Here is a 22,873-nt window from a genome sequence, read left to right on the forward strand (position 1 = left end):
TCCAGCCAAAATTGGGTTCTCTCCCCCCCCAGCTCCCGGGAAGACCCAGGGAGGATGAAGCCCTTTCCCCCTCCACCGCCAAAAACCAGTTTGGTTTTCACCACCGTCAGCTCTTGGACAACCGAAACCATCCCGGCAGGGCTGGGGTGGAAACTGGTTTCCAACTGGAGAACTTCACGCCCCAGTTTCCTCCTGGCGCCCGGGCTCCCACGGGACGCGCCGTCCTTCCCCGGCACGGTGTCGTCTGCGGTTGGGGAAGGTCACGCCGCGAGCGGCACCCAACCGTGTGTTGCCAAAACCTTTTTAAACATTAACCGGTGGAGCTGGGTGCCGAGCCCGTGCCATCCTGAGAGACACCGGCGCCGCAGCCTCCTCCATCCCTCCTCTCCTCCTCCTCCTCCTCCACCAGCCCCAAAGGAAACCCCAGCTGGCCGCGGCGCCGGATCTTTCCTCCTCATCCTCTTCCCTTTAGGTTTTCCCGGAGCAGGGAGGCGGCGAGGGTACGCCGGTGGCCGGATCATCACGGAGGGGCTGGCGGAGACCCTCCAGCCGTCCCTCACCAGCATGTCTCGTGGTAAGCGCCGACGGTGAGACCCGTGGGAGCCGGTGGGCTCGGGGGTACGCCTGGAGAGCGGGCTAGGACCCTCTCCCCGTGGTGGGACCCTCTCCCCGGCACTTAGGGGTGGTCCCCGACCTGCCGCGCTCCCCCTCCCTCCGCAGCCCCCCACGCCACGGCCCTGCCTTGGGCTCTGCTGCTGCTCGGTGAGGTTCCTGGCGCAGGATGCGGCCCGCCCAGGGCTGCCTCCTCCCGCCGGCTGGTGAGTCCCCAACCCTTCGCCCTTCCTCGCCGGTGGGAGCATCCATGAAGTCGCTCCCCGGCGGGACGAAGCCTCGCCGGGACACCCCGTTGATGGGCTGACCCCCCTCCTTGGCAGCTTATAACGCGGCGCTGGGGCGCCCGGCCAGCCAGTCCTCCGTCTTCCCCAACGTCAGCATCGCCGTCAACGCGGTGGACGGGAACCGGGACGGCGTCTGGCAACCACGGCTCCTGTAGCCACACGCGGCGAGAGCGGGAGCCGTGGTGGAGCGTGGACCTGGGCGGGCGCCGCGCCGTGGCGGCCGTGGTGGTGAAGAACCGGCAGGATTGCTGCTGGGAGCGGCTGCGGGGAGCGCAGGTCCACGTCGGCGACGCGCCGGCCGAGCGCGGCAGGTTCAACCCCGTGTGAGCCGAAAACGTGGGGGTTTGGGGGGGGGATCACCACCCCAGCGGTGCCGCCATCTCCTGAGCCCCGTCTCTTCCTCCCCGGCAGCTGCGGCACCATCACGGACGCCGGCCCCGGTTCGCTCAGCACCATCTGCTGCGCCGGGCTGCCGGGTCGCTACGTCTCCATCCTCATCCCCGGCCGGGAGGACGCGCTGGTGCTGTGCGAGGTGGAGGTGGTGCTGCAGGGCTGCCTCCCCCTGCCCGGAGGGTGAGGGGCTCCCGGTGGGGCCGCGGGGGGCCGGCAGGGCGACAGCCGGAGCCGGCAGCCTCGTGCCACGCTCCCTCCGGCAATTCCAGCCCTCGACGTGGCGCAGGTGGGGTCGCCCCGTCGCCCAGTCGTCCACGCTGAACGCCATCAGCCTGGCCGCCAACGCCGTGGACGGGAACGGCGACGCCGACTGGGAGCGCGGGCTCCTGCGCCCACACCGAGAAGGAGCTGGAGCCGTGGTGGCGTGTAGACCTGGGTCGCCGGTACACCGTCGACGCCGTCACCGTCACCAACCGCCGCGACTGCTGCTGGGAGAGCCTCCTCGGCGCCCAGGGTCCACGTCGGGGACTCCCTGGCCGACCACGGCAAGCGCAACCCTGTGTGAGTGGGGTCCCCCGGCGAGGCCCCCCCCCCCCCGACCCCGGCGTGGGGACTCTCCCGCTGGCCGTAGCCATGACGGTTCTCTCCCGGCAGCTGCGGGGCCATCTTGGAGACCGGTCCTGGCTCCACCAGCACCGTCTGCTGCAATGGGCTGCCGGGTCGCTACGTCTCCGTCATCATCCCCGGCCGGGAGGATTTCCTCGTCCTCTGCGAAGTGGAGGTGACGGCGCAGAGAGCTGCTTCCCCCCGCCCGGCCGGTAAGGACCGAAAGACCCCCCCGGCAGGGAGCCAGCACGTGCCGGATGGCCGTCGGCGAGCGTTGACCTCCCCGAGCCCCCCAGAGGTGATCCGGTCCCTGCAGCGCCAGGAGAAATTGGGGCGGGGGCGTGAGGGTCCCAGGGTTGGGGACGTGGATGTCACACGTGTCGCTGAGCTGGTGGGCACGTCGGTGTGCCGGGACGCGGTGTGAGGGTTCCTGGAGGGACCGGGGGAGGACAGGACCCCGGCGCCAGCTCTGTGCCCGTGGGGTGATGCCTGGCCACGGGTCACCGCTGGCAGCGAGCAGCCGGAGCTGGCGTCACCGTCCCGTGGCGTCCCCCAGCCCAAAACCTGGCCTTGCGGCGCCTGGCGGCACAGTCCTCCACAGCCGGCCGCGCCGGGCAGCGCCGTGAACGCCGTGGATGGGAACCGGGATGGTAACTGGCGGCACGGCTCCTGCTCTCAAACCAAGAGGGAGCCGGAGCCGTGGTGGACGGTGGACCTGGGTCGGCGCCGCGCCGTGGAGGCCGTGGTGGTGAGGAACCGCCTGGACTGCTGCTGGCACCGGCCTAAAAGGCGCCCGCGTCCACGTCGGGGACTCCCTCGCCGGCCACGGCACCAATAACCCCGTGTGAGTGCCGGCGCGACGGGCCCCGCGGTGCACGGCTGCTTCGGCGCTTGCCCACCCTCACCCCCCCGTCCCCGTCCCGGCAGCTGCGGCACCATCACGGACACCAGCCCCGGCTCCACCAGCACCGTCTGCTGCCGGCGGGCTGCGCGGCCGCTACGTCACCATCACCGTCCCCGGCCGGGAGGAGCGGCTGAGCCTCTGTGAGGTGGAGGTGGTAGAGCAGGGCTGCGCCGCGCTGCCCGGGGGGTGAGTGGACTGGGGGGGGGGGGGGACGGACCGGGGGGTGTTTTGGGGGACGCAGCAGCCCCAGCCCGGCCGTCCCCGCAGCCCAGAACGTGGCACTGGGCCGGCCGGCCACCAGTCGTCCGTGCTGACGCCCGGCAGCGGTGGCTGCCAACGCTGTCGATGGGAACCGGGACAGCAACTGGGAGCACGGCTCCTGCGCCCACACCACGGAGGAGCCGGAGCCGTGGTGGCGCGTAGATCTCAGCCGCCGGCACGCCGTCTACGCCGTGGTGGTGAAGAACCGCCACGACTGCCTGCTGGGAGAGGCTGAAGGGTGCCGAGATCCACCGTCGGCGGACTCCCTGGTCGACCGCGGCCGGCGCAACCCCGTGTGAGCCCCGGACCCCGTCACCGCCGCCAAGACCCCCGCCGGGACCGTGCCGGCTCATCCTCCTCCTCCCTCCTCTCCCGGCAGCTGCGGCATCATTACGGACGCCGGCCCCCGGTTCGCTCAGCACCGTCTGCTGCCACGGGCTTCGCGGTCGCTACGTCTCCATCCTCATCCCCGGCCGGGAGGACGCGCTGGTGCTGTGCGAGGTGGAGGTGATCCGGCAAGGCTGCGCCCCGCTGCCTGGAGGTGAGCCGCCAGCAGAGCCCCATCCCACCCCCGGCACCCCAGCACCCTCCCACCCACCCACCCCATGGCGTTTGCAGCCCCCAACGTGGCGCGGGAGCAGCGGGCGACGCAATCCTCCACCTCCAATGGCTCCGGCGTCGCATCCAAGGCGGTGGACGGGAACCGGGACGGCGTCTGGCAACACGTGGACGGGAACCGGGACGGCGTCTGGCAACACGGCTCCTGTAGCCACACGCGGCGAGAGCGGGAGCCGTGGTGGAGCGTGGACCTGGGCGGGCGCCGCGCCGTGGCGGCCGTGGTGGTGAAGAACCGGCAGGATTGCTGCTGGGAGCGGCTGCGGGGAGCGCAGGTCCACGTCGGCGACGCGCCGGCCGAGCGCGGCAGGTTCAACCCCGTGTGAGCCGAAAACGTGGGGGTTTGGGGGGGGGGGATCACCACCCCAGCGGTGCCGCCGTCTCCTGAGCCCCGTCTCTTCCTCCCCGGCAGCTGCGGCACCATCACGGACGCCGGCCCCGGTTCGCTCAGCACCATCTGCTGCGCCGGGCTGCCGGGTCGCTACGTCTCCATCCTCATCCCCGGCCGGGAGGACGCGCTGGCTCTCTGCGAGGTGGAGGTCTACAGCGTCTTCCCCGAATTCTGAGGGGTCTCGGGGTGGGGGGGGGGCGGCGCTGCCTTCGTGTCCCCTCCCCGCCGGGACAAGGGGACTGAAGACGTGTCCCAAAGCCGCCCCACGGCACCGGTGCCAGGGCTCAGCCGGGAGCTCCGTATAAACTTTGCCGTGGCCTCCGGCTCCTGTTTCTGCTTTTCCTTGGGCTCCACCGGCACGGTTGTGGCACGGCAGCATCGCCGTCACCCCCCCCCGCAACCCTGCAGCCCCCCGAGAGGCCGCGGCGGTGGAGGAGGTGGGTTTCGGCAGGGAGGTGGCGTGGAAGCGGGTGAGGGCGAGCAGCGCCGGTGCCAGTGCCGGTGTCGTGGCCGGCGGCAGCAGCAGGGACAGCCTGCGGGGGGGGGACACAATTTGGAGGGGGTGGGGGATGACACCCCACCCCGGTAACACCAAGTGGGCAGGGGGTTTGGGCCACCCTGGGTGGGGGAGATGGGGTGGGATGGGAGCTGTGCGGGCACGGGGACAAGAGAGGGATGGGGAAGGGGATTCAGGACAACGCGACGGGGTGTCTCCCATCGCCCCCACCCCAGAACCCCGGCCCCCCCCCCCCAGGTGGTGGGTGTCACCAGCATGACCCACGTCCCCAGGATGTCCCACATTCCCAGGATGTCCCACGTCCCCAGGATTCCCCACATTCCCACGCTGTCCCACCTCCCCCGGGACGGCTGCCGTCCCCAGCGTGCCCCTCTCCGCGGGTGCCGCCGCCAGCGACGCCGCGTTCTGCCGGAGAGAGCCGCTGTGGCCGGAGGGTCCTCGGTGTCCCCATGGCCGTGGAGGTGCCACCGCGGTCCCCGTGCCACGCTCACCGCCGCGGTGCCGCCGGTCACTGGGGATGCCGCTGTCCCTTTGCTCCGGGGACACCTTTTCGGCCACGGTGTCGGTGACGTACTCCAGCTTGCACACCCCTGGGGACAGATCTGGTGTCACCGGATCTGGCGAAACCCCCCCCCCCGCCCCGTGCCCCACTCCCCATCCGTGGGGCTGGCTCCCCCCACGGCGTGCCCATCCCCACCGTATCAGGGCTGCCGCTCTGCAGGTCCCTCAGGATCCGACCCGCACGCCGCTTGGCATCTGCTCTGCACCCACCCACGGGAATCCAGACACCCACCCCGGTCACAACCCCCCCCGACACCCTGGGGGACCCCCAGGGTCTGGATCTGCCCCCACGCACCCATCCCCAGGGTGCTGGGAGGGTGCTGAGTGTCATGGACCCAGCTGTGCCCCACATCTGGTTTGGTGGTGCCTGGATTGATGCTCAACGGCCCCACGGTTGGGGGACGAGGGGGGGGGGGGGGCGTCCAGCTGTGGGGCACCCCCCAAGTGCAGGCAGCCACGGGGGTCCCCGTTACCTGCCCGAGGAAGATGAGGGGCTGGTGGCCACCGTGTCCCCCAAATGGCAGCGGGTGCCCTCGGTGAAGGGCTTGTCCTCACCTTCGGGGACAGGAGCTGGCTCAGCGGGGTCACTGTCTGCTGTGTCCCCCCCCCCCAAATCCCAGGGGACATGGCTGTGGGGGTTGGAGGAGGGGGAAGGCACCCCAGAGCATCCCGACGGAGGGGGGACCCCGGGGTAGGACCCGTCCCTTGTGGGGACACGGGGTCTGGGTGGGTGGCTGTGGGGCTCTGGGACCACGGGTGGCCACGGGGACCCACGAGGTTCTGGGTCTGCGGGTGACCACGGGTGTCTGTGGGGCTCTGGGTGGCCACGGGTGTCTGTGGGTCCCCGTGGGGGTCTGGGTGGCCACGGGGACCCCGTGGGGCTCTGGGACCACGGGTGTCTGTGGGGCTCTGGGTGGCCACGGGTGTCTGTGGGTCCCCGTGGGGGTCTGGGTGGCCACGGGGACCCCGTGGGGCTCTCACCTGGGCTACCTCCTCCTCGGCGGCAGCCCGCTCCATCAGGGGCTGCGGCGGGGAGGGTGGCCCGTGCCGGGGGTCACTGGAGATGGGGGGGGGGCGGCCGGTGCCCCCCGAGGTGCCAAATGCCACAGTGGCTGGGGCAGGAGCCGGACCTGCGGGCTGGGGGGGACGGGGAGGGTCCCGGGTTAAGGGTTAGGGGCTCGGTGGTGCGTGGCGTGCCGGGACGCCCGGGGCGGGCAGGGTCCTGGCTGGCTGGCTGTCCCCCCCCCCGTGCCCGACTCCTGCCATGTGGTGTGGGTGATGTGGGGCGGGGGGGGGGGGTGAGCTGGGACTGATGTCCGTCCATCCACCCACCCCATTACCTGCCCCCTTACCCACTCTGTTACCCACCCAAATACCCTCCCAATTACCTGCCCTGTTACCCATCCCATTACCCTCCCAAATGCCCTCCCAATTACCCTCCCTGTTATCCGCCCCGTTATCCTCCCAGTTACCCACCCCCTTACCCTCCCAAATACCCTCCTAATTACCCTCCCAAATGCCCTCCCAATTACCTGCCCCGTTACCCTCCTAAATACCTGCCCCCTTACCCTCCCAAATGCCCTCCCAGTTACCCTCCCAATTACCCACCCCCTTACCCTCCCAATTACCCTCCCAGTTACCCTCCCAATTACACACCCCCTTACCCTCCCAATTACACACCCCCTTACCCTCCCAATTACCCGCCCCCTTACCCTCCCAATTAGCCTCCGAATTACCCTCCAGTTACCCTCCCAATTACCCACCCCCTTACCCTCCCAAATAGCCTCCCAATTACACACCCCCTTACTCTCCCAATTAGCCTCCCAATTACCCGCCCCCTTACCCTCCCAATTACCCGCCCCATTACCTGCCCAAATAGCCTCCCAATTACCCTCCCAGTTACCCTCCCAATTACACACCCCCTTACCCTCCCAATTAGCCTCCCAATTACCCGCCCCCTTACCCTCCCAATTACCCGCCCCCTTACCCTCCCAAATACCCTCCCAGTTACCCACCCCCTTACCCTCCCAGTTACCCTCCCCGTTACCACCCCCCGGCATTTTCCCCGCCGGGACGGCCGTCCTCGCGGCCATGGCCACAGCAGAAGGGACGCCGTCGGGGACACCCCGGTCCCGGCCACGCCGGTGCCCAACATCCCCGAGGACTGCAGCAGCGACGACGCTCACGCCGTGGGACGGAGCCCGCTGGCCGTCCTGCGTCAGGTATCGCCGGGCACCGGCGTCGGCACCGCCGGCCTGCCGCCGTGTCACGTATGTGTGTGTGTCCCCCCCCCACGGCTTCGGTCCCCTGGGGTGGCCGGGCTCAGCCCCGCTCCCCGTCCCCCAGGTCGTGGCCGCTTGCGCCTGCCCCGAGCTGTTGGGCAGCCCCGTTGTGCCCGAGGGTGCCCGGCACCGGGCACGGAGCATCCTACGGGAGATGGATGCCGGCAACATCGGTAGGATCCGGCACGGCTCACGGGGTGCCCAGCAGCTTCGGTGCGGGGTGCCCCTTCGCCAGCGCACGGGGAGCTTGGTGTTAGCCTTGGTATGGCTTATAGGGGTGCTCGGGGGGGGGGGGTCCCATGGCTCGCATGGTGGGGCGAGTGGCTGGCATGGTTCCATAGGGTGCCCCCCCCGAGCCCGTGGGGTGCCTGCATGAGCTATGGGGTACATGGTTCCATAGGGTGCCCCCCCAGAGCCCGTGGGGTGCCTGCATGAGCTATGGGGTACATGGTTCCATAGGGTGCCCCCCCCAGAGCCCGTGGGGTGCCTGCATGAGCTATGGGGTACATGGTTTCCATAGGGTGCCCCCCCAGAGCCCATGGGGTGCCTGCGTGAGCTGTGGGGTGCCCGGTCCCATAGGGTGCCCCCCCAGAGCCCGTGGGGTGCCTGCATGAGCTATGGGGTGCATGGTTCCATAGGGTGCCCCCCCAGAGCCCGTGGGGTGCCTGCATGAGCTATGGGGTGCCCGGTCCCATAGGGTGCCCCCCCAGAGCCCATGGGGTGCCCCATGCCAGCCCCATGAGGTTTTTCCCCTTCCCGGTGAGGCTATCGAGGGAGGGGGGGAGGTCATCAGGGGATCCCCCCCCCCCGCGGGATTCGGGGGTGCTCGGGATCGGTCCTGTCCCTGTCCCCAGGGGGCTACAACCACCAGCACCGGGCACTGGGGGTCCCGACCAGGGTCGCCCGTTTCCTCGAGCGTCGCGACGGCGGCGCGCCCTGCCACCCCCGCAACGTCGTCCTCTGCAGCGGCACCGCCAGCATCCTCCCGGTGAGCACCCATCGCCGGCGGGGGGGGGGTCCCGTACCGGATTCCCCCCAGCTCACGCCCATCCCCACCCCAGTTCGTGGTGTCGCTGGTGGTGGACGAAGCGGCGGCACAGCCGACGGGCGTGCTGGTGCCGGTGCCGGGTCCCCCGCTCCACCGGGCCGCGGTGGGGGTTGGCGGGGGGCCGTGGCCGTGCCGTACCCGCTGGCCGAGGAGCGGGGGCTGGGCGGTGGACGGCGAGCCGGTGCGACGGGCGCTGCGGGCGGGCGAGGTGCCACCCCAAGGTGCTCTGCGTCGTCAACCCCGGAGACCCCACCGGTGAGTTTTCGGGGAGGGGGGTATGGCGGTCCCGTGCCTCAGTTTCCCCAACCGGGGAGGGGACACGAGTGGGGTCGTCGTCCCCCCCGGCAGGGCACGTGCTGAGCCGGCAGAACATGGAGGACATCATCCGGCTGGCGGCCGAGGAAAACCTCCTGCTGCTGGCGGACGAGGTGGGTGCCGGTCGGGGCTGGGGGGGTGGCCGTGCCCCCCACCCCCGGCTTCCCCTGAGCCCTGGGTGCCGCAGGTGCAGCAGGAACGAGCCTTCCTCCCCGGCCGCCCCTTCCTCTCCTTCAAGCGGGTGCTGTGGGAGATGGGTGCCCCGCTCGCCTCCACCGTCCAGCTCGTCTCCTTCTATTCCCTCTCCAAAAGCGTCGCCGGCGAGTGAGTGCCGGCAGCGCCGGGCGAAGGGCGGCCGTGCCGTGGGGCGGGTGGGCGGGATGAGGAGCAGCTCCGTGCCCCCCAGGAGCGGTTTCCGCGCGGGGTTCCTGGAGCTGGTGAACGTGGAGGAGGGCGTCACGCTGCCCTTCCAGCTGGCACAGTCCATCCCCCGGCCCTGCGTCCTGGGACGGATCCTGCTCGACCTCCTCATGGACCCGCCGGATGAGGGGGATCCCATCCAGCAGGCTCTGGAGGAGGTGGGAGATGGTGCATGTGCTCCAGCCCATCCCATCCATCACATCCCCGATCCCCATTCATGCCTCCATCTCCATCCATCGCATCTCCATCCATGCCCCCATCCTCATCCCATCCCACCCACGTCTCCATCCCCATCCTCATCCCATCCATGCCTCCACCCCATCTCATCCCACCCCATCCACGTCTCCATCCCCATCCCATTTTCATCCATGCCTCCACCCCATCCCATCCACGTCTCCATCCCCATCCCATTTTCATCCATGCCTCCACCCCATCCCATCCACGTCTCCATCCCCATCCCATTTTCATCCATGCCTCCACCCCATCCCATCCACGTCTCCATCCCCATCCTCATCCCATCCACGTCTCCATCCCCATCCTCATCCCATCCATGCCTCCACCCCACCCCATCTCATCCACGTCTCCATTCCCATCCCCATCCCATGCACGTCTCCATCCTCATCCCATCCCCATCTCATCCATGCCTCCACCCCACCACATCTCATCCCACCGCATCCACGTCTCCATTCCCATCCCCCATCCCATCCATGTCTCCATCCCCATCCCATCCCCATCCATGCCTTCATCCTCATCCCTGTCTCCATCCCATCCCCATCCATGCCTCCTTCCTCATCCCATCCCCATCCCAATCCCACCCCACCCTCCGGCTCAGCCCCCCCTCCCACCCCAGCACAGGCAGGGGCTGCGCCACGACCTGGCCCACAACGCCCGCCGGGTGCAGGAGGTGCTGGGCCGGGTCCCCGGCATCCGCTGCCGCCCCGTGCAGGGTGGTGCCCGCGCCTTCCCCCGCATCCAGCTCCCACCCCGCGCCTGCGCCGGGCCCAGGTGAGCGCCCGGGGGGGACGGGGAGGTGGGGAGGGGGGACCCCAGGGGTGCGGGGTGCCCGGGGAGAGGGGCACGCTGGGGACGGGAGCCGTCCCAGGGAGGTGGGAGAGCGTGGAAGATGGGACACCCTGGGAGAGGAGGGCATCCTGGGGACAGGGGACGTCCTGGGGAGATGGGGCACCCTGGGAGATGGGACACCATGGGAGTACAGGGCACCCTGGGGTGATGGGGCACCCTGGGGAGTATGGAGCACCCTGGGAGATGGGACACCATGGGAGTGCAGGCCATCCTGGGGAGATGGGGACACCATGGGAGATGGGACATCATGGGAGTGCAGGGCACCCTGGGGAGATGGGGCACCGTGGGAGATGGGGCACCCTGGGGAGTATGGAGCACCCTGGGAGATGGGACACCATGGGAGTGCAGGCCATCCTGGGGAGATGGGACACCATGGGAGAGCAGGGCATCCTGGGGACAGGGGACATCCTGGGATGTGGGACATACTGGAGCATGGGGGCATGCTGGGGACAGGAGCCATCCCAGGGACGTGGGACACCATGGGAGTATGGAGCATCCTGGGGACATGGGGCATCCTGGGAAGATGGGAGACCTCAGGAGATGGGACACCATGGGAGCACAGGGCACCCTGTGGCATGGGGGACACGGGACACCCCGGGGACAGGGTCCCCCCCCATGGCGCGGGGTGACCATCCCATCCCTTCTCCCACAGGCGCTGGGCCTGGAGCCCGATGTCTTCTTCTGCCAGAAGCTGCAGGAGGCGACGGGAATCGCGCTGGCCCGGGGAGCCAATTTGGGCAGCCGGAGGGCACCCACCACCTGGGGTACCTGGGGGGGGGGGGGGTGGGGTTGAATTACAGGAGATGTGGGGAGGGTGGTGGGACGGCGCTTGGGGTTGAAGTTTTGGGGCTGGGTGGAGGGTGGGCAGTGCTGGGGGCTCGTGGGGGGCAGGGGGGGAGGTGGTTTGTGTTGGGCAGTTGGGGTGCTGGGAGATGCTGGGGACTGGTGGGGGGCGTGGTGGGGGTCTGGGTGGGGCTGGAAGGCTGGGGATGGGTGTTGGGTGTTGGTTGGGGTTGGTTGGCACTGGGATGTTGGGGTTGGGAGCTGGGGGGGTTGGAGTTGGTTGGCGTTGGGCGTTGGCTGGTTGGGGACTGGTTGGCACTGGTAGGTTGGGGTTGGACAGTTGGGGGCTGGTTGGGACTGGGGGGGGTTGGAGTTGGTTGGCATTGGGTGTTGGCTGGTTGGGGACTGGTTGGCACTGGGAGGTTGGGGGTCGGACAGTTGGGGGCTGGTTGGGGCTGGGAGGCCAGGACTGGGTGTTGGGGATGGTTGGAGCTGGGAGGTTGGGGTTGGGTCTTTGGGGGCTGGTTGGGGTTGGGAGATTGGGACTGGTTGGGTGTCAGAGGCTGGTCAGGGGGTTTGGGGGTTGGGTGTCGGAGGCTGTTTGGCACTGGCAGCGGGGTTTGGTGCGGGAGGGACTGGTTTGGGTTGGGTGTTGAGGGTCTGGGATTTGGTTTGGGTGTTGGGGCTGGGAGATTGGGTTGGGTGTTGGTTGGGGCTGGGGTTTGGAGGAGGCTGGTTGGGTTGGGATGTTAGGATTTGGGTGTTGGGGGCCGGTTGGGAGATTGGTTTGGATATTGGGGTTGGGTGTTGGGGTTTGGGGCTGGTTGGGGCAGTTGGATTTTGGGGGGGCCAGTTGAAGTTGGAACACGGGGATGTCACTGATGGTGGGGCTGGGGACCAGGAGGAGTTGGGGACCACTGGGTTTGGACACTGGGTGGTGTTGAGGGAGAACAGGGCTGGGTGGAGGGGGGGGGTAGGACCACCCACGGCCCCACCACGGCCCCCCCAGGCTGTCGCTGCTGCTGCCACCCGAGACGCTGGAGCGGGTGCTGCTCGCCCTCACCCGCTTCCACGCCGCCTTCCTGCGAGACTTCTCATGACGCGGGGGGGCGACCCTGGCCCCGTGTCCCCCCCTCACCAACCCCATTAAAGCCCCCACAGATCACACCATGCCTCCCTTTGCCCCCCCCCCCCAACCCCACAGAGACCCCCGAAGGACCCGTGTCACGAGTGCAGGGGGGGTCTCGGCCCAACTGGGCTGGGTGCTGGTGGGGCGGAGGGGGCACCCATGGGTGCCCGGTCGTAGGTGACGCACAGGTCGACCCGGCTGGTCACTACCCTTTTATTAGTGGGGTTTCCGAGGGGAGAGCCAGCCCCGCCCGCCGTCCCTGCGTCATCCCCCCCCCCCCCAAAAAAAGGCACAAAGAGGTTGAAGGCACTTGAAGACCACCAAGACCAGCCGGGGCAGGGGTCCCAGCCCGCGGCACCCGGGGCCCAGCAGGGAGTGTGGGCTTACTGGTGCTGGGGGGGGGGCCGGGGTCTGGGGAGGGGGGGGGGGGTGATGCCGGCATTAGGAGTACTCCTTGACGAACTTGGCGTAGAAGCTGCTGAGCTTCTCTAGCAGGACCTGCAGCTTCTCGGTGGGTGGCAAGATGGTCATCCTGGGGAACGGGGCGGGGGGGGACGCTGGCACCAGGGCTGGGGTGGGGGGACATGCCACAGCACCCCCCCCCCGAATGCCCTACCCCCATCTCTGCCCCCCCCCCCCCCAACAAGCCCCTCACCCACCCTGCACCCAACCCATCGGGCACCCAAGTCCCCCCTTCTCCCCGTACCCCCCCAGACCTTGCACCCTCCTGCACCCACCTCCCCTGCCACCCCCAAGTGGGGACAGGGGTCTCGGGGTGGAGATCCAGCCCCACAGTGGGACCCCAACCCTTCCTCCACCTGCGACCCCCCCCCCACTCCAGCCCCGACCCCATCCCTGTCCCCCCGGGCACCCACCGAAAGTGGAAGGTGCCCTTCCCGCTGCCCGAACCCGCTGCCCGGCACCAACGCAGATGCCCGTCTCCTCCAGCAACCTCATGCAGAAGAACATGTCGGGGGCCTGACCCTGCGCCTGCGGGGACGGGGCAGGGCTCAGCACCACGCGCTGCCGTGGACCTCGGACCCACGGTTGGGGCAGAGTTCAGCCCCACGTATCACGAAGGGCCTCGATCACTGCCTGGGACTCATCCTGCCCAGCCCCACGTTGGCCAAAACTGATCCCGCCCAGCCCCAAGGCACCCGGGGACTCATCCTGCTCAGCCCCACAGCCCCCAGGACTGATCCCAACCCAGCCCCACAGCCCCCGGGACGGATCCTGCCCCCAGCCCCACGGCACCTCGGCGGCGGCCAGAGCGCGGGGCGGCAGCTCGATGCGGGGGAAGGAGTACATGGCGCCCTGCACGGGGTTGCAGCGGATGCCGGGCGCCTTGTTGAAGATCTCCTGGGTGAGCCGGGCCTTGTGCGCCAGGGCACTGAGCACCGCCTGCTTCTCCTGCCGGGACAGCCAGGCTGGGGACATCTTCCCATCCCCATCCCATGCCCATGGTCATCTCCATCTCCATCACCATCCCATCCTCATCCCTACCTCCATCTCCATCCCTATCTCCATCTCCATCCCATCCCCATCCCATCTCATGGCCATGGCCATGCCCATCTCCATCTCCATCCCCATCCCATCCCCATGCCTATCTCCATCACCATCCCATCCTCATCCCTACCTCCATCTCCAACCCCATCCCAATCTCATCTCCATCCCATCTCCATCCCATCCCATGGCCATGCCCATCTCCATCCCTATCTCCATCCCTATCTCCATCCCCATCTCCATCCCCATCTCCATCCCCATCTCCATCCCCATCTCCATCCCATCCCCAACTCCATCTCATCTCCATGTCCATCCCCATCTCCATCCCATCCCCATGCCCATCTCCATCACCATCCCATCCTCATCCCTACCTCCATCTCCATCCCTATCTCCATCTCCATCCCATCCCTATCCCCATCCCATCTCCATCCCATCCCCATCTCCATCTCCATTCCCATCCCATCCCCATCTCCATCTCATGTCCATGTCCATCCCCATCCCATCCCCACCCCATCCCTCACAGTGATGAAGAGCTCATATGAAGGATCCCCAGGCTGCGGTGGGTCAACGACGGCATCCAGGGCGATCTGCCCGGGCACGGGTGGGCACAGCCGCACCGACACCAGTTTGGCCAACTGCTGCTGCACCTCGGGGTCCATGTTCACCACCTCCACGTACCCGCTGCGGAACCCGCACCTGGCACGACGCGACCCGTGGCGGCACCGACCGCGACCCACGGGGTGGGGGACGCAGGGACACGTGAGCGGGAGCCCACGGATGGAGACCCCCGGAAAGGACCCACAGGTGGGCACCCATGAGGTGGGACCCGTGGATAGGGAGTGATGGATGGGGACCCATGGAGGAGAAGCCCTGGGTGGGGACCCACGGACAGCAACCTACAGAGAGGGACCCACAGATGGGACCCATGGGTGGGGGTCCGTGATGAGAACCCACGGAGGAGAACCTACAGAGGGACCCACAGATGGGGGGGGTCCGTGATGGGAACCCAGAGAGGAGGAGTCACCAGGCTGTGGCACCTACGTCCTCGGAGACCCACGGAGCTGTGTCACATTGTCCCCATGGGGTCGTGGCAGCATCACCTCCACCCCAAGGGATCCGTAGGGTTGGAGCGTCCCCATCCCCACGCCGAGGACCCATGGGGCCGTGGCATCACCATCTGCCCTCCCGGGACCCACCGGCCTGTGGCATCACCATCTCCACCCTGGGGAACCACGGGGTGGTGGCACACCCATCCCAAACCCATGGCATCCGTGAGCTGGTGGCACCTCCATCCCTACCCTTGGACACACGGGCCAAGTCATCTCCATCCCTATCCCAGGTCTGTGGCATCCCTAGGACCTACGGGACCGTGGCCACCCATCCCTGGGGTGACAGTGGCCGGGACGAGCCGGGTGGTGGGACTCACTCGCCCATGAAGCCCTTGGAGACGGAGTGGAAGGAGGCCAGCTCCACCACCTCGGAGTAGGGTGGCCCCATCTCGAACAGCACCTTCTTGAAGGAGTGGAAAGCCGAGCCCTCGGCGTAGACGTTGTCCTGGTACACCTGGGCACGGGGGGGGGGGCAGGGGGGTGTCATGCGGATGCCGGGGTCCCCCTGGGGATGGGGGGCACCCCGTGGGTCCCGCTCACCTCATCGGCCATGAGGAAGAGCTTCTCCTCGAAGGCGAACTTGATGACGTCCTCGATGCACTGCCGGCTCTGTACCTGTCCTGGGGGGGGGACACGGTGTCAGGGGACAGCGTGGTGCTGGCACTGGGGGGGGGGGTCCCAGCGCCGGTACTGGTTGGGTTTTGGGGGTCATGGTCCCAACACCAGTACCAGTAGAGCACTGGGGGTCCCAGCCCCAGCACTGGGACTGGTAGGGCATTGGGAGGCTCAGCCCTGGTACCGGCAGGGTATTGGGGGGTCCCAGTCCAACCTTGGGGTCCCAATCCAGCCACAGGGTCCCAGCCCAGGGGTCCCAGTCTCAAACTCGGGGTCCCCTGTCCGAGCTTGGAGTCCTAGTCCCAGTCTAGGGGTCCCAGCCCAGCCTTGGGGTCCCAGTCCAGTCTTGGGGTCCCAGCCTTGGGGTCCCAGCCCAGCCTTGGGGTCCCAGTCCAGTCTTGGGCTCCCAGTCCAGCCCATGGGTCCCAGTCCAGCCCTGGGTGTTCCCGCTCCAGCCCTGGGGGGTCTCAGTCCAGTCTTGGGGTCCCAGTTGAACGCTGGGGGTCCCAGCCCAGTCCCATGGTCCCAATGCAGCCCCGGTTGTCCCAGCCCTGGAGTCCCAGTCCAGTCCTGGGGGTCCCAGTCCAGTCTTGGGCTCCCAGTCCAGCCCATTGGTCCCAAGCCCTGGGGTCCCAGTCCAGTCCTGGGGGTCCCAGCCCTGGGGTCCCACCTCCAGCCCTGGGGGTCCCAGTCCAGCCCTGGGTGTCCCACCTCCAGCCCTGGGGCTCCCAGTCCAGCCCTGGGGGTCCCAGCTCCAGCCCTGGGGGTCCCAGTCCAGTCTTGGGGTCCCAGTCCAGCCCATCGATCCCAAGCCCTGGGGTCCCAGTCCAGTCCTGGGGGTCCCAGCCCTGGGTGTCCCAGCTCCAGCCCTGGGGGTCCCAGTCCAGTCCTGGGTGTCCCAGCTCCAGCCCTGGGGTCCCAGTCCAGTCCTGGGTGTCCCAGCTCCAGCCCTGGGGTCCCAGTCAAGCCCTGGGGGTCCCAGCCTGGGGGTCCCAGCTCCAGCCCTTGGGGTCCCAGTCCAGTCTTGGGCTCCCAGTCCAGCCCATGGGTCCCAGTCCAGCCCTGGGTGTTCCCGCTCCAGCCCTGGGGGTCCCAGTCCAGTCTTGGGCTCCCAGTCCACCCCTGGGGGTCCCAGCTCCAGCCCTGGGGGTCCCAGTCCAGTCTTGGGCTCCCAGTCCAGCCCTGGGGGTCCCAGCTCCAGCCCTGGGGGTCTCAGTCCAGTCTTGGGCTCCCAGTCCAGCCCTGGGGGTCCCAGCTCCAGCCCTGGGGGTCCCAGTCCAGTCTTGGGCTCCCAGTCCAGCCCTGGGGGTCTCAGTCCAGTCTTGGGGTCCGAATCCAGCCCTGGGTGTCCCAGCTCCAGCCCTGGGGTCCCAGTCAAGCCCTGGGGGGTCCCAGCCCGGGGGTCCCAGCCCAGCCCCGTGGTCCCAGCCATGGGGTCTCATCCTGACCTGGCGCCGCCCCCCCCCCCCCCCCCCCGGTTACCGGTGGGGTTCCCGGGGTTGATGATGCAGAGGACGCGGGGACAGCAGCGCCGGCGTCCCTCGGCCAGCGCCCGCCGCAGCTCGGCCACATCCAGCGCCCAGCAGTGCTCCTCGTCCAGGTAGTAGTTGAGCTGCACGGCGCTGAGCTCGGCGATGGCCGCCGAGTAGAGGGGGTACTGCGGGATGGGGATCAGCACCCCCGTCCGCGACCCCCCCGAACCCGACACCAGCAGCTTCAGGATGCTCTGAGGGGAGAAGGGGACGCGTGGGTCTGGGGGCGGCGGGGGGACGCGGAGGGGCTAGAGGGCGCGGGGACGTGGTTGGCGTGGGGACGGCGAGGGGACGGGATGGCGTGGGCACGGGGACAACGAGGGGGCAGGATGGTGTGGGCGTGGGGAGAGTGAGGGGCTAGAGACGTCGTGGGGACACTGTGGGGACATGGTGTGGGCATGGGGACGATGGGGGGACAGGATGGCGTGGGCATGGGGACAGCGAGGGGACAAGGATGGTGTGGGCACGGGGACAATGAGGGGACAAGGATGGTGTGGGTGTGGGGACATGGTTGGTGTGGGTGTGGGGACATGGTTGGTGTGGGCATGGGGACGATGAGGGGACGTGGTTGGCGTGGGCATGGGGACGATGAGGGGACAGGATGGTGTGGGCATGGGGACAGTGTGGGGACAAGGGTGGTGTGGGCATGGGGATGGGATGGTGTGGGCGTGGGGACAGCGTGGGGACATGGTTGGTGTGGGCATGGGGACAGCGAGGGGACAGGATGGCGTGGGCACAGGACAATGAGGGGACAGGATGGTGTGGATGTGGGGACAGCGTGGGGCTAGAGACATCATGGGGACAGCGTGGGGGCAGGATGGGGTGGGCATGGGGACAGCGTGGGGACAAGGATGGTGTGAGCGTGGGGACGATGAGGGGACAAGGGTGGTGTGAACATGGGGACAACGTGGGGCTAGAGAGGGCATGGGGACAGCATTGGACAGGATGGTGTGGGCATGGGGACAATGAGAGGGTAGGGGTCGTGGGGACGGTGTGGGGACATGGTTGGTGTGGGCATGGGGACGGTGAGGGGACAAGGATGGTGTGGGCATGGGGACAGCGTGGGGACAGGGTGGCGTGGGCATGGGGACAGCGTGGGGCTAGAGACATCATGGGGACAATGAGGGGACAAGGATGGCGTGGGCATGGGGACAATGAAGGGACAGGATGGTGTGGGGACAGCGTGGGGCTAGAGAAGTGATGGGGACAGCATGGGGACAGGATGGCGTGGGCAGGGGGACAATGAGGGGACAGGACGGCATGGGCAGGGGGGACAGCGAGGGGACAAGGACGGGCGCGGGGATGGGGACAGCGAGGGGACAGAGGCGACGGGGCGTGGGACGGCGTGGGGACCGCGTGGGCCAGGGGACATCACGGGGACAGGGGACGGCGTGGGAAGAGCCCGGCGGCACGGACCCCGCGGAGGCGCGGGGACGGCGGGGACACGTCGTCCCCCGGTGCCGCCACCCCCACCTTGGCAACTGCCCGCGCCGGGGCCGGTGCCAAACCCGGCACAAAGATCCCTTTGTGGGCGCCCGCCGTGGGAACGGCTGACGGGTGGCACCCAGCCCGGGGGGGGGGGGGACACGGACCGGGTGACATGGATGGATGGCTGATGTCCCCCCCCCCGTACCACGATGGCATCGCTGGCCCCGGTGGAGAGGAAGATGTCCTGGGGTTTGGCGGGGACGCCGTCGCGGCGCTGGAGGAAACGTGCCACGTCTCGCCGCACCAGCTCGATGCCGGGGCTGGCGCTGTAGGCACCTGGCAGAGGGGACACGGCGGGGGGGGGGGGGGTGACACGGGGGTGTCGTGCGTGTCCCCGTCGTGTGTGTGTCGTCCCCCCCCCAGCCCGGGCACTCACCGGCGCTCTGCCCGCCGCAGGCTGCCAGCAACCGGCGGGCCCGATCCTTGGCGTCCTCGGGGATGGAGGGTTCGGCCAGCAGCGCCGGGTACAGGCACAGGGCGGTCACCTGGGGGGGGGACACACGTGGGGGGGGGGGGGGGACAGCGCTCAGCCCCGGACACCCGGGTGTCCTCGTCCGTCGTGTCCCCCCCCCCCCGGTGTCACCAGCCCAGCCGCGGTACCTGGCGGAGGAAGGTGATGGGTTTCTGCCCCATGGCCTGGGCGTCACCGATGTTCGCCTTGATGACCTCGGTGAAGGGTTTGGGGACACCCTGGGGGGGGGACAGGGACCGGGTCAGGGATGGGGATGGGGACTGGGACAGCCATCGGGACAGGGATGGGGACAGGGGACAGCGTCAAGGATGGGAACAGGGATGGGGACAGGGATGGGTTCAAGGACACGGATGGGGACAGGGACAGCCATTGGGACAGGGATGGGGACAGGGATTGGGGACAGACACAGGGACAGGGGACAAGGATGGGTTCAAGGACAGGGATGGGGACGGGGACAGCCATCGGGATAGGGATTGGGGACAGGGGACAGGGACAGGGATAGGGATGGGTTCAAGGACAGGGATGGGGACAGGGACAAGGATGGGGACAGGGATTGGGACAGACAGAGGGACAAGGATGGGGACAGGGATGGGTTCAAGGACAGGGATGGGGACAGGGACAGCCATCGGGACAGGGATTGGGGACAGGGACGGGGATGGGGACAGGGGACAGGGACGGGGAAGGGTTCAAGGACAGGGATGGGGACAGGGGACAGGGTTGGGGTCAAGGACAGGGATGGGGGGGGACACACAGAGACAGGGACAGGTGACAGGGGCAGAATCCCCCCCCCGGCATCACCCCCGTGTCCCCTATCCTGGGGGGGGGAGGTTGGCAGCTGCGACATGGGGACAGTGGGGACACGGGGAGCCGGGGACAGCCAGGGACACAGTGTGCCCCCCCCCCCGTCACCCCAGGCCTGGGGTGGCCGTGGGCCACCTCTTGCCCAGCCCCGGACTTTGGCCACCTCGGCGAGAGACCGGACTCTGCCCCCGCCTGCCACCGCCACCCCGTCACCCTTTGTCACCCCCCCCCAGCCCCCCCCCCCCCCCAACCAGCACCCAAGGGTGCCCCATGCCCAGGGCTGGGTGCCAGGGACAGGGAGTGCCGGGGTGAGGCAGGGCTGGCACGGAGGTGGGTGCTGGGGGGGGGGGGGGGGAAATGGGTGCTGGGACCCCCCCCACTCCCACCCACGGGACCCCCCCATGGCACCCACCCGGTCCCAGCGGGAAGGTGCCCAGGGACACGGGGACTGGGGGGGGGGGGGGTGATGAGGAGGAGGGACTAATCCTGCACCCTGGGGGGGTCGCCCCGGGTTTTTTGGGTGGGTGGGTCAGGGGGTGTCCCCCCCACTTTTTTTTTTTGGGGGGGGGGGTACCTGCCGCAGGTCGCTCTCCAGCTGCAGGGCGCGGGTGACGATGGGTCCCCGCACGGCGTATTCCACCCGCCGCACCGCCGGGTTCATGGTGGTGGGGGTCAGCACCGGCCCCCGGCCCCCCCCGGGGCCCGATCCCGATCCCGATCCCGTTCCCGATCCCGTTCCCGATCCCGCCGCCGCCATCGCCCGCCCGGTCGGGAGCCTGCGGGGCCGCAGAGCCCTCAGCATCGGGCCCCCCCCCCCCCCCAAAACCAGCCCCCCCTCCTCCTCTGTCCGTCTGTCCCCGCCCCGCGGACACCGGTACCGGACAGACGGACGGACAGATCCCCCCCCCCGGCACCGCCCCGGGCAACGGGCACCGGCAGTGCCCGCAGCCGTGGCCCCCCCCCGCGGGACAGGGACAGGGACAGGGAGACCTCCCCGCGTGTGGCGTGGGTGTCCCCACGGAGTGTCCTGCCCCACGGGCGGGGACGTGGGGACACGGGGGACGTGGGGGACGTGGGGGGACATGGGACACGGGGGACGTGGGGGGACACGGGGACATGGGAAACATGGGGGACATGGGACACGGGGGACATGGGACACGGGGGGATATGGGGGACACGGGGGGACATGGGAAACGTGGGGGACATGGGACACGGGGGACACGGGGGACATGGGACATGGGGGGATATGGGGGACACGGGGGGACATGGGAGGACACGGGGGACGTGGGGACACGGGAAACGGGGGACACGGGGACATGGGGGACACGGGGGGGATATGGGGGACATGGGGATGCAGAGGACATGGCAAATGGGGGACACGGGGACACGGGGGACACGGGGACACGGGGTGGATATAGGGGGGATCATGGGGATATGGGGGACATGGGGGACACGGGGATGCAGGGGACATGGGACGCGGGACACGGGGGACACGGGGGACATGGGGGGACACGGGACATGGGGGATGCGGGGATATGGGGGACACGGGGGGACATGGGAGGACATGGGGACATGGGAAACGTGGGGGACATGGGACATGGGGGACACGGGGGACGTGGGGACATGGGAAAGGAGGGACACGGGGACACGGGAAATGGGGGACACAGGGACATGGGGGACACGGGGGGGATATGGGGGACATGGGGATGCAGAGGACATGGCAAACGGGGGACACGGGGACACGGGGGACACGAGGACATGGGGGACACGGGGTGGATATAGGGGGGATCATGGGGATATGGGGGACATGGGGATGCAGGGGACATGGGAAACGGGGGACACGGGGGACACAGGACATGGGGGACACGGGGACACGGGGGACTGGGGGGACATGGGGGGACACAGGGGACATGGGAAACGAGGGACATGGGGACACAGGGACATGGGGACGTGGGAAAGGGGGGACACGGGGACATGGGGGGATCTGAGGGGGATCATGGGGATATGGGGGACATGGGACATGGGGGACACGGGGGACATGGGATATGGGGGACCCAGGGACATGGGGGACATGGGATGTGGGAAATGGGGGACATGGGGACACAGGGGACACGAGACATGGGGGGGACACGGAAAATGGGGGACACGGGGACAAAGGGACACAGGGGACACGGGGTATGGGACATGAGATATGGGGGGACGCGGGGGGACATGGGAAATGGGGACACAGGGGACATGGGGGACACAGCTGGGGGAACTGGGGGACATGGGGGACACGGGGACATGGGACACGGGGGACACGGGGGACAAGGGGACACGGGACGTGGGTGACACGGGGGACACGGGGATGTGGGGACACTGGGGGGGGCAGGGGGTTTGATGCCGCGGGGACAGGGGGGTCGTGGGGACACAGGGATGGGGACACGGGGACAGTGGGGCCGGGGGGGTGACCCACAGCGGGCCCCGGGTCGGGGCTGGGACCCCCGGGGGGGGACAACACGCACACCACTGCCACGGGGGGGGGGGGCGGGGACACGTGACTGCCCCCCTGCCCCACAGACCCCCCCTGCCCCATAGACCCCCCCCCCCGCCCCCGCAGCTCCCCCTACCGCCCGCAACGGCCACGCCGCGCCAGCCCCGCCCCTCCCCTCCCGCAGCCAATCAAGGGCGCGGAACAGCCGGCGTTGGCCCCGCCCGCCCGAAGCCGATTGGCTGCGGCTGCTTCGGGGGGAGGGGGAACGGCTTGGCTATGGGGTGCCCCATAGACACCCCCAGCATGGGGGGTGCCCCACAGCGAACCCCCTCCCCATGGGGCGTCCCTCAACCCCGCAGCGTCCTTGACCCGTGGGGTGCCCCACGCTTATTCCCTCCCCCGAGTGCCGTGGGTCCCAGCCCCACACACTCCCTTCGAGGCTGCCGTGGGTCCCAGCCCCACACATTCCCTCCAGCAGCGCCATGGGTCGCAGCCCCACATGTTCCCTCCAGCACCGCTGCGGGTCCCAGCCCCACATACTCCCTTGCAGGCTGCCGTGGGTCCCAGCCCCACATGTTCCCTCCAGCACTGCCGTGGGTCCCAGCCCCACACGCTCCCTTCGAGGCTGCTGGGGGTCCCAGCCCCACATGTTCCCTCCAGCACCGCCGTGGGT

At 69.0% G+C, this 22,873-nt stretch overlaps 3 protein-coding genes across 3 annotated transcripts; 2 read left to right on the forward strand and 1 right to left on the reverse strand.

The window, feature by feature from the left end:
• The first annotated feature begins 503 nt into the window (after positions 1-503).
• LOC128141744 (uncharacterized) lies at positions 504-4,244 on the forward strand. Its single transcript, XM_052786816.1, is given in 18 exon segments — positions 504-574; positions 721-818; positions 936-1,222; positions 1,311-1,472; positions 1,579-1,669; positions 1,671-1,805; positions 1,807-1,853; positions 1,947-2,316; positions 2,412-2,516; positions 2,518-2,679; positions 2,681-2,742; positions 2,826-2,880; positions 2,882-2,966; positions 3,127-3,281; positions 3,283-3,358; positions 3,443-3,604; positions 3,682-4,000; positions 4,091-4,244. Coding segments are annotated over 18 exon segments (2,535 nt in total). The 5' UTR covers positions 504-564.
• A 597-nt stretch (positions 4,245-4,841) lies between these two features.
• On the forward strand, positions 4,842-10,221 carry LOC128141745 (alanine aminotransferase 1-like). The gene is given in 10 exon segments (XM_052786817.1): positions 4,842-5,151; positions 7,179-7,369; positions 7,494-7,602; positions 8,284-8,417; positions 8,491-8,675; positions 8,677-8,732; positions 8,826-8,905; positions 8,980-9,116; positions 9,199-9,370; positions 10,063-10,221. Coding segments are annotated over 10 exon segments (1,533 nt in total).
• Positions 10,222-12,404: 2,183 nt separating this feature from the next.
• Positions 12,405-20,499, reverse strand: GPT (glutamic--pyruvic transaminase). Its single transcript, XM_052787885.1, is given in 13 exon segments — positions 12,405-12,739; positions 13,083-13,099; positions 13,101-13,130; positions 13,132-13,197; positions 13,462-13,617; positions 14,232-14,406; positions 15,137-15,273; positions 15,360-15,439; positions 16,917-17,160; positions 18,600-18,730; positions 18,831-18,939; positions 19,055-19,144; positions 20,302-20,499. Coding segments are annotated over 13 exon segments (1,509 nt in total). The 5' UTR covers positions 20,485-20,499; the 3' UTR covers positions 12,405-12,648.
• Positions 20,500-22,873: the final 2,374 nt, after the last annotated feature.

The sequence above is a fragment of the Harpia harpyja genome, chromosome 5 (genome assembly GCF_026419915.1).
Source record: "Harpia harpyja isolate bHarHar1 chromosome 5, bHarHar1 primary haplotype, whole genome shotgun sequence".
NCBI classification, from domain to species: domain Eukaryota; kingdom Metazoa; phylum Chordata; class Aves; order Accipitriformes; family Accipitridae; genus Harpia; species Harpia harpyja.